Source organism: Talpa occidentalis, unplaced genomic scaffold, assembly GCF_014898055.3.
Source record: "Talpa occidentalis isolate TD23 unplaced genomic scaffold, MPIMG_talOcc4v2.1 talOcc4.9, whole genome shotgun sequence".
Lineage (NCBI taxonomy): Eukaryota > Metazoa > Chordata > Mammalia > Eulipotyphla > Talpidae > Talpa > Talpa occidentalis.
Genome location: NW_023605305.1, coordinates 66,185,673 through 66,196,129, shown reverse-complemented (window position 1 = coordinate 66,196,129; position 10,457 = coordinate 66,185,673). Strand labels below are relative to the sequence as shown.

Sequence of the window (10,457 nt, the reverse complement as noted above, 5' to 3'; positions counted from 1 at the left end):
TATGGGTGTGAGGGGAATCCCTGAAAGGTTTATCAGATCTCCCAAGGGACCCAAATGGACAAGGCAGACATCGAAATTCTGGCCTGGGAACTTGTGCTCCTGAAAGGGGTAGATCTGAGTGACAGAAGATCCCTACGTCACTGGCTCTAGGCTGAAAATTAACACTACACCTGCCCTGCCCTGCCCTCTCCCCCCCAGGCCTGGCCAGGCCACCACCTCCAGGGTGCCCCACTCCGACCCCACCCTGGACAGCTCTGAGAAATCTCAGCACGACTGGGGTTGGAGCAGCCCGGCCTGCCTGAGGGCCTAGTATCGGAGGTTCAGAGGCTGCACAAAGCTGGGGGCCATGTTGCTAGAAAGGAAGGCAGGAAAAGGAGGGGGCTGGAATGGTAGGCTCCAGAACAGGGAAAATGGGCCCTTGGGAGGGAGAACCTGCCTGAAGACAGCTCTCTTCTGGGCAGCTGAGTTGACTGAGATTCAGGATTTGTTTCATTATTCAGGGGAAGGTCATTTCTCTGGGAGGAGAGGGATACTGATTGGTGCCCCCTGGAGTTGTGTATGCAAAACTTGCAGTAGGAGGTGGCCACACTGCGCACACACACACACACACACACACACACACACACCAACCTCACAATCATCCACCTCGCCTTTCAGCTTGACCACACAGGAGTCCCTAAGGACTATGGGGGCATTACTGCACCTGTCAAGACAAATGGACCCCATAATGGTCCAGCATCTTCCTCTCCCTCCATCACCCCAGAGCAACCCCTCACCCCCACAGTTCTCTTCACATTCATAGCCTTTCTAGTCAGACACACCTCCAGTAACAAAACCTGGAAATAACTAGCCTTCCACAGCTCCCTACCCTCTTCACTCTCCCACTCTGTTTCAGGGCCTTAGCACCTATCTTCAAATCCCAGAGCCACCCAATGCAGGGTAGGCCCTTTTATATGATTGGGCTTGGTGTGGTTTTCAGGCTAACACTCTGGAGAAATCTCAGGCTGAATAGGCAAAAGGAGTCTTCCAAATGCGTCGCGGCCCCTTTAAAAAGCTGAGCAGGATTTTTTTTAAACCGTATGACTATATTAGGTGACACGAAAGTGCTCATCGCTCCTGTCATCGCGGCCCCTGGCCCAATGGCAGGCTGAGTCCCCCTCCTCGGGCCTTGTCCCGCCTCTCCAGCCCCTTGTGCTCCGCACTACCTGCCGCCCGGCCACATCCCGAGCTGGAAGGCGGGTGCGCGGGTGGGTAGTGGGCACCATGCGGGGAGGCTGCCAAGGGTCGTGGGCAGCGCTGCTCTCTGCTGCCCACCTGACGCTGTGAGACGCGGGCTGCCACCATGTTCCCCAGCCCTGCGCTCACGCCCACGCCGTTTTCGGTCAAAGACATCTTGAACCTGGAGCAGCAGCAGCGCAGCCTGGCCGCCGGGGAGCTCTCCGCGCGCCTGGAGGCCACTCTGGCACCCGCCTCCTGCATGCTGGCCGCCTTCAAGCCCGAGGCCTACGCGGGGCCGGAGGTCGCAGCGCCCGGCCTCTCCGAGCTGCGCGCAGAGCTGGGCCCCGCACCCTCGCCGGCCAAGTGCTCGCCTGCTTTCCCCGCCGCGCCTGCCTTCTATCCTCGTGCCTATGGCGACCCTGACCCGGCCAAGGACCCTCGAGCCGACAAGAAAGGTGAGGAGGAAACACAAGCCTCTCCTCTCCACTGGGTCTCTTTCTTCCCCAAACTCTGGCGCCAAGAAATTCTAACCTGGGTGGAGGAGACGCCAGTGCCTGGGTAGAGGCTGAGCCCTGGGAAATTCAGAGTATGGGAAGCGAGTTTGTCGCCAGGGCCCCTGCGCCCGGCGTCCAATCGGAGGTTTAGAGGAAATGCTGGCTTGAGACGAGCGGACACTAGAGACAAAAGAAAAAAGAAATCGGCCTACCAAAGCGCAGGGCAGCAGCAACTCTACTCTTGAATCTGTTAGGAAGTTGAGTGATTGGTTTGTGGCAGGCGGAACACAGAGAGAAACAGTCTCTATATCAGGTTTTTTAACATGTCGTTTGAATTTAAGGGTCTTTTTAAATTTTGAAGATCTGACCAAAACCGCCAAAGAAATAATCGCTCCTTACCAGACCAGCCTTAACTGGCAATCATAAGAGGGTCCTGGAAATTCTGCAGCCCACCATAACCTGGGTTGCTGGGGCCTAGCCTCTTTTGTGTCAGGAGAGTGGAGAGTATTTGGGAAAGGGGCTTTGGTTTTAAAAAATAGAATTCTACGAACTCGGGGGGTGTGACTTAGCGGCTTTATTTTTCCAGCATGCCGCCAGGGCCCAGAAGTTGTCTCCTGGGAAAAGTTAGAAAATGCCCCAACCAAAGGCACCAGCCAGTGAAGGAAATGAGCGGGGAAGTAGTGGGCTGGCAGATCCTCTTGGCACGGGTGGTGAAGGCTGACTGGGCTGCTGCGGAAAGCGGAGCTGGGGAGAAGGTGGCCCAGTGCTATGGGGTGGGGGTGGGGGGGAGATCCAGGGAGGCCAGAAGCTCACGGTGACCAGCCTCTGTGGGCCCAGAAAGGATCTTCCTATGAGCATAGAAAGGTCTGTATAGGAGCAGAGGGAAGACCCAGGAACAGCTGCTAAAGGGTAAGGCTGCCTGAATTGATCATTACCAATTCAAATCCCACTGGAGCTAGCGGGCAGGACAGGTTCTGAGGCCGCCTGCCCATCCTTGGCAATTGGGCTTTCTGCGCAAACCCCGCGGCCACGGTGCGGGAGTCTTGGATCTTGAGCCCACACTTCTTGGCCTTGTTCGGTCTTTTTGAGACAACTGACAGCCCCGGGGTGAGGCCTTCATCAACCTTCATTTATTTCCTCTAATCATCGTAGCCTTAATCCAATTCACCCCAGAACACCGTCCTATTTTATTTTCTTTGCAGTCTGAAATCTCAAGTCACTGTCCCGCTCACTAATGTAAACTCCCGGAAAACAGGGACCCCTTGTTTTGTTCTGCAGCTCCTAGAGCCCCACATGGCATTTAGTGGGCATTCAACAAACACTGACTTGTAGAGCGGATACCGAGTCCTCTGCGGCGCCCAGTGGTATCTGTAGAGTGAGCCCCGGCCAAACTGGGCGCTCCGGGCCGGCAGGAATGGCACCCCCTGGGGCTTATTATCCCGGGCGCCTGGGCGGGTGGTGGGTCGGGTTGTCCTGACAGAGCGTCTGTCCGCCTCTCTGTTCCCCCTCAGAACTGTGCGCGTTGCAAAAGGCGGTGGAGCTGGAGAAGTCCGAGGCAGACAGCGCCGAGCGTCCCCGCGCGCGAAGGCGGAGGAAACCACGCGTGCTCTTCTCGCAGGCGCAAGTCTACGAGCTGGAGCGGCGCTTCAAGCAGCAGCGCTACCTGTCCGCTCCCGAGCGGGACCAGCTTGCCAGCGTGCTGAAGCTCACGTCCACCCAGGTCAAAATCTGGTTCCAGAACCGGCGCTACAAGTGCAAGCGGCAGCGGCAGGACCAGACTCTGGAGCTGGTGGGACTGCCCCCGCCGCCCCCGCCGCCCGCCCGCAGGATCGCGGTGCCGGTGCTGGTGCGCGACGGCAAGCCCTGCCTCGGGGACTCGGCGCCCTACGCGCCTGCCTACGGCGTGGGCCTGAACGCCTACGGCTACAACGCCTACCCCGCCTACCCAGGTTATGGTGGCGCGGCCTGCAGCCCTGGCTACAGCTGCGCCGCCGCTTACCCGGCCGGGCCACCCCCGGCGCAGTCGGCCACGGCCGCCGCCAACAACAACTTCGTGAACTTCGGCGTCGGGGACTTGAACGCGGTGCAGAGCCCTGGGATTCCACAGGGCAACTCGGGAGTGTCCACGCTGCATGGCATCCGAGCCTGGTAGGGAAGGGCCCTGCCCGGGACGTCCCTGTCTTCACCGATCCCACCTCTAGAGAGAGTACCGACTCTCGGGCGAGGGGGGAGGGCTCCCGATACATCCATGGACCCTCGGATTTCACGTTCACTCCCGCGGAAGCCTCGGGGCTTTTTCCACTCCACGCGCCTTTGTCCCCAAGCGCGGGAGTTAGTGGTCGCGTTTACGAAATTTGCGGTGAGAGATCCCGCAGCCTGGTGCCTTAGCCGCCGCCCAGAGAGTGCCCTCAGCGCCCACAGGCACCCCCGAGGGGCCGAACACCGACCAATTGGGACTGGGAGCTCCGGTGCGCAGAGCCCAAAGCCGGCCGCCTTTCCCCGATCCTGGGCCCGGCGCCCGGGGCCGTTGCTGCCTTGTCGCCGCCCATCCACCCGTATTTATGTTTTTACCTGTTGCTGTAAGAAACGAAAACCCCTTCCCATTAAAGTGAGTGGCTGATCCCGCATGTGTGCTTCTTTCTAGTTTGCGGCACTGAAGAAAAGTAAATTCCAGGGGCAGAAGCTGCTGGCCTGGCTGGTCTTGAGTTATAAGCAAAAGCATACTCTGAGCAAATTGGTAATAATGATAATAAAAACTAACCCCTGCTACAAAATTCCCTGTTAGGCATCTTCTGAGTTTGTTTTATGTAATCTTCAATAACCCCAGGAGAGAGGTCCCATTTTAAAGTTGGGCAGAGTGTGGCTTGGAAAGGTTTAAAGAGCTCCTGGTGAACAAAGAGCCAGTATTGGTAGAACTGGGGTTCAATTCCTTCTAAGTGTCCCTTCAGAAAGAGAGGACACTTGCCAGAGCTCCCAGCCTCACCTCCTTGATCACTAGAGGCCAGGCACTGTTCCAGGTGCTGGGCTTCAATGAAAAGCAGAGGGACCAGGGCCCTTTGCAACTAGATCACACCATAACTGATCCCGCTCACAAAAAAAGCCTACCCCAATTTTACAGAAGGAAAAGCTGTCTAGGGCCATACCACCCTGAACGCGCCAGATCTCTTCTGATCTCGGAAGCTAAGCAGGGTCGGGCCTGGTTAGTACTTGGATGGGACACAGAAGGAAAAGCTGAGAGCCCTGTCAAGCTTCTTTGCACTCTCCAACCAATCTATCCAGGATGGAAGAGGGCATAGGGCCCCCTGGCAGGCACCTCATCACATACTTAACTTGGACTGCAGAGAGGTGTCTGCCCACTGGACTCACCTCCAGCTGTGCTGAGGGACACTCCTTCCCAGCAGATGTCTTCTTTTCTGGGCATTTAATAAATTTCACCATTGTCCTGACCAATCAACGCTATTGCTGCACAGGTTTTAAGGATAAGGAAAATCGAGCTAAAAGCCTGTGGGTGTGGGACTTGCCTGATGTTGTGCCTACGTGCTGTTTTGTTGTTTTGCTTTGTTTTTTCTGTAAAATGAGGTTAACAAGAATGCCTTGCTCTGAGCCCATGTACCACCAGGCCACAAGGGCTCAGAGGTGACATCCAACTTCTTTACTCCCAGTCCCCACAACCAGGAGGAGTTAATCTGGCTTCTTTAAAGGGGTTGAGTGTGACAAGTCTGGACTTCATGCTCTGGTGAAATAAAGGGTTTCCTGTAATTTTGCCAGCAAAATGCTGGGCCTCCTCTTGGGGGAAGTGACATTGGGCAAAGAGCTGCTGCAGTAGCCAAAAAAATGCTGGTGGTGCTCAGGGAGCGAGCACAGCTCCATGTGCCCTAGCGTCCCTCAAGAGTCACCAAGCCAAGACTGGCGTGACCAGAAGCCATCCCTTTGCCGGGCGGGGACAGCACTGCAAGTGCCTGTAGGGTAGTGTCGTTAGTAAGTTTCTCCTACACACGCCACCCTCCCAGAGGAGAGGGGAATTTTTCAAGAGTCTAAGAGCTACCTCTTGCCCTGAGCCCCAAAAGGCACAAGGCTGCATAGCATAGGAAACCAGGGCTCTGGGGCAAAAGCAATCAACCGTGCAGGGTCATGGGCTGGGCACTGAGACAGACCGGGAAAGGACTGAGCTCAGAGCTTGGCTCTGGGCTCCCAGACTAGAATTTCCTCAGCTATAAGGTCTAAGCTGGGCTGTCCGGGGTGTGTTCAGTTCAGCCTAGGCATTCCACCTCCAGGGCCTATGACTTGCTGTGAGTCTTTATCTCACACCCATTCGGTGCTCTCTGCTCTGTCTGGGTGATGTGCACCATAGTCCCAAGTAACCAAGGGGCACGCAGAGGCTGGACAGACCACCAGATCAACTCTTAAAACAAAGGGCCCTCTCACAACCAGGCATACCTGCCTGCAGCCTTAGCAGGTGGCCTAATTCACAGATCAGGGAAATTCCTTTTATCTGGAACTCACCTTGTCAGTCTTAATCAGATCCAACCAAGTTTTTGCCAACACCTCCAGGATTTCTTCATGAGCTTTGTCCATTCTTCAATGTGTGCAGTGATATGAGAGATAATATTTCTTTCACTTAACTTTTCACAGTGAGGAATTTTCTCTGATGCCTCCTTCTTTGTCTTCCCTTCAGGGACCATTTTATGACCCCAAAATCTCATAAATGAATGCCAGCTGGCATTGGACTCACCAAAGTAGCGAAATGCTTCATAGGCCTTTTTTTCTACTGTAATCCATGTTAATTAGCAAACCAGGAAGCTGAGGACTAGAGGTTATGTCGGTGTTCAAGGTCAAAGATTACCTAAGTACAGAATTGGGAAACCCATTCTACAGAAGGGGCCAAAGGGGCCTGTTGAAGAAAGAGTGGAAGGCGTTGTTGCCACAGTTTCTTTCTCTGCTGAAGATGCAGAGGGATCCAGCCACCACTCCAAGTCGACCACGCGCTCTCACCAGTGGGAGGACCCCAGGTTTCATAGCCAGGTTCATTATGAGGCAAACTGCAGTAGGCGGAGCTCTAGGAAGGGCACCCACAGCTCACTCAAGGGCTGGGCACTCCTGGGTGAGGGGAGCAGCCCATAGGGTAATAAGTATAATAAAGTAAAACTGTGCGTTTACATAGTGACGCTTTCCCCAATTAAATCACTAGGATTTGATTTGCTTTTCAATTATTATATAAGAAAATTCAACCAGATCAAAAACAAACAGGACGCGAGGGTGCCGCAAACTGGAAAGCGCCTGGAGATTGGGGTAGTGTGCCCCATGAGCCAGTGAGGATGAATTTTATTTAGTATGTTTTGTAAAAATCAGATGATTACACAGGGTGCTTGAAAAATAATGAGAAACCAACCATTGAAAGGAAACAGAATGGTTCCCCGGGTTCTGCGGTGTCCTGGTACCCTCAGCTCCGCGCCGCCCTGCGGAGCTTGCAAACGAAGGGTCTGGGGAGAAGCCAGCCGCGGCGCCCCTCCCGCGCCAGCCCGGGTCCTCCCGCTTCCTCGCGTTATCCCAGCCAGCGGCCAAATTAGAATAGTTTTCCTCTTGTTATATTTAGATTTCCCCTTAAATCGGCGGTATCTCAATCGCGAGACAGGAGAGCTCTGCTGCACCATGTGGGTTTCGCTCTGGCCAGGCAGGGATTGAACTCGTGCTGCGGAGGCTTCAGATTGCTTCAAAGTGCGGTGCTCAACCCCTTGCGCCACCGGGGAGGCCCTCAATCCCTATTTTTAAAAGAACCCCCAGAACCCCCAGGACTCGCTGCAGACAGCAAACTTGACCGACCCCACCCAAGCACCCAGTCCTGCTCTCCTGCCAGCAGGTCCTTCCTGAGCGTGCCCCTCCGCCTCCTCGGAGAAGTATTCCAGGGCCAGAGAAGAAGCCCCGCAGACCCCACGTTTTTGCTGACCCCAGCGGGCTAAACTGGGCTCCTGGGGGAAAGGGTCTGTGGCTGGGGTTGCATTTATTTATCACTCAGGGGGCTTATCACATGCCAGACACTGTCCTAGCTCTTTGCAAAGAGAAACCATTTGATCCTCTTTTACACCTCTTGACGTCTGCCGAGGAAATACATGAAGAATCCATCTTATCCACTGACTGGAGTAACTTGCCCAAGGTCACACAGCTAATCAGTTGCAGCGCCTGGGTTCAAACCCAGGCAGCCTCCTCTAGAACCCAAAGAACTGGTACCTCACATTTCTTTTTATTTTTTTTTTAAGATTTTATTTACTTATGCATACAAGAGCTGGGGTGTAGGCCAAAGGGTGGAGGGTAGTGGTGGTGAGAGGATCCGCCAGAGACAGTGTGGGAAACAGAACAGGCAGACTGAGGAAATACACTGCTGAGGGGAGCAGCAGGGGAGCCAGGAGAGGTCTGCTGCGCCATGTGGGTTGCTCCTGGCTGGCAGGGGGCAACAGCTTGAAAGCGAGTTCTTTCTTTATTTTTTTTTTTTAAAGATTTTATTTATTTATTTTTTAAAGATGTATTTATTTATTTATACAAGCACTAGTTTCAGTCAGAAGCACGGGAGGGTGAGAGAATTCACTAGAGCCACAGGGGAGAGCAGAGCAGACAGACTGATGAAGTACACTGCTGAGGGGAGCAGCGGGCAGCAGGAGAGGTCTGAGCGCCATGTGGGAGCCTCGCCCGAAAGCCGGGTTTGAGCCCGAGCTGCAGAGGCTGCGGGCAGCTTCGCAATCCAGCGCTCAACCGCTGCGCCAATGGGGAGGCCCTAAAGATTTTATTTATACAAGAACTGGGGTACAGGTCAAAGGTGCAGGACACAGAGTGGGGAGCAGAACAGGCAGACGACAGAAGACACTGCTGAGGGGAGCAGCGGGCCGGGCAGGAGAGATCTGCTGCGCCATGTGGGTTTCTCCCTGGCCGGCTGGGAATCCAACCCACACTACAGAGGCTGCAGACAGCTTCACAGTGCAGTTCTCAACCCGATGAGCTACCAGGAAGCCCGATAGCGAAGTCTTTAAACCCTGTGCCACCAGGGAGACCCCCCTCACATATCTTGTTCAAAGAGTAAGCATCAGGAATGTCGGTCAATTGATTAAAGAGTGCAGTCATACTATTAAGCTGTCAATTCTTGTGTACCAAGTGTAACAGCCTACGAGAAGGTAGGCATGATTATTCTTCACTTTGAGCAGGAAGGGAAACTGAGGCATAGAGAAAAGGGTGCCATTTGAGATCTCACAGTGGGGGAGTATGGCAGCTGGGATTCCAGGGGTACAATCTGCCCCTTGCCCCACTCCACTGCTTCTCCAAGGAGAGCCTATAGCAGAGCCAGTAGGAAGTGAGCAGTCCCGGCAGGGGTCACCCAGAGCTGCCAAAGATCCCCACCCTACTTCCACTGACCCACAGCCACAGCTGCATGGGATTACAGGGCGCATTATGGCCTAACATCTGTTCATGCTTACTTTGTGCCAGGCCCTGAGCTAAGCACCAAATCTGTAAATCTCATTCTGTCATTTCCCAAGGAGAAAACTGAAACCCAAAGAAGCTAAGGACTTTGCCTACCTAAGACCCTTCTGGTACAGTGGACTGGGGGACCCCGTGCTTGAACCCAGATAGTTCCTTCCACTAGAGCCTTAGCTATTTGAACCACTCTCAGTGGTTCCCCAGTCTGCCTGAAGACATATACTGTTGGAGGTGGGATCAGACCCAAACCCCTGGCTCTCCTGAATTGGCCTGCCAGGGGCCAGCCTTGTAAAACCACATCTGTAACCAGGTGATTCTCATCATCGGGAGAGTTGGAGAACCGCAACTCTCAGAGGCCCCAGACCCTTCAGGCTCCAGCTCTGGAGGGCCTGGGAGAAACTGGAGTCAGATTTCTTCCCTCAGGTCTTGCTCTTCTTTATGCGTTTGTTGTTGTGATCCGGAGACTGCAGCACATGCTATGCAGCCCTGCAGGGGGGAGGTGGAAGCAGTACAGAAGGTCAGAGATTGGGAGACGTACTCTGGGCACACCTGTCTTGCTCCAGACCACAAAACCATCCCCAGGGCTTATCCAGCCAATGTCTGCCAGTGCTGTATAGGAAAGGAAAGGAATTTGGGGGCACAATTCAGAGAAAATCCATCTGTTCTGCCCAGATCCTAAGCTCTGGTACCCATTGGAAGGGGCGTGGGGCCAGTCAGCTTCCAGAAGTGTTTACAGGTGCCAGACTGGCCTTCTCAGTCCACATTATGTCACCAAGGCCTCATAATCAGCAGATCTCCATGGACTCCATTTTACAGATGAACTAAGTAGGGCTTAAAAAGGTTTTATCGCTTGCTCCATTCCATAGGTAGAAAGCAGCCAAACTGAGCTCTAACAACAAACCCTCCTCTTTCCAGTACTCCTCCAACTTTCCCCAACCCTGCCCAAATTTCAGTTTGCAGAAACCTCATTTGCAGCATTGGTTCACATTAGCTCTGCCTCTTCCTCCAAAACTGGATTTCTGTCTTCAGCTTTTTAGGGAGGTTTATCACACAAACTTGGCACACTCTGGCCTCAGGGCCTTTGCGCTGACTGTTCCTTCTCCTTCAGATGAAAGCAAAGATATCTCCCAGGTATCTACCTGGTTAATACTGCATCTGTTCCAAGCCTTTATTCAAATGTCACTTTATCACAGAGCCTTCCCTGACTACCTACTTAAAATTGTACACATATTACCTTTTCCTTTGACCCTTGTTTCCTTTTAATGCACTGGTTTTTTCAATGAT

At 53.8% G+C, this 10,457-nt stretch overlaps 1 protein-coding gene across 1 annotated transcript; it reads left to right on the top strand.

The window, feature by feature from the left end:
- Positions 1 to 1,166: 1,166 nt before the first annotated feature.
- On the top strand, positions 1,167 to 4,142 carry NKX2-5 (NK2 homeobox 5). The gene is made up of 2 exons (XM_037499129.1): positions 1,167 to 1,673; positions 3,224 to 4,142. The coding sequence occupies exons 1-2, from the start codon at positions 1,343 to 1,345 to the stop codon at positions 3,862 to 3,864; spliced, it is 972 nt and encodes a 323-aa protein (XP_037355026.1). The 5' UTR covers positions 1,167 to 1,342; the 3' UTR covers positions 3,865 to 4,142.
- Positions 4,143 to 10,457: the final 6,315 nt, after the last annotated feature.

What these genes read in the sequence shown, in the direction of transcription:
- NKX2-5 (XM_037499129.1), top strand. Translation starts at nt 1,343, where the DNA reads ATGTTCCCCAGCCCTGCGCTCACGCCCACGCCGTTTTCGGTCAAAGAC. An exon ending in CCCTCGAGCCGACAAGAAAG is followed by an intron (nt 1,674 to 3,223) that starts GTGAGGAGGAAA and finishes GTTCCCCCTCAG; the next exon opens with AACTGTGCGCGTTGCAAAAG.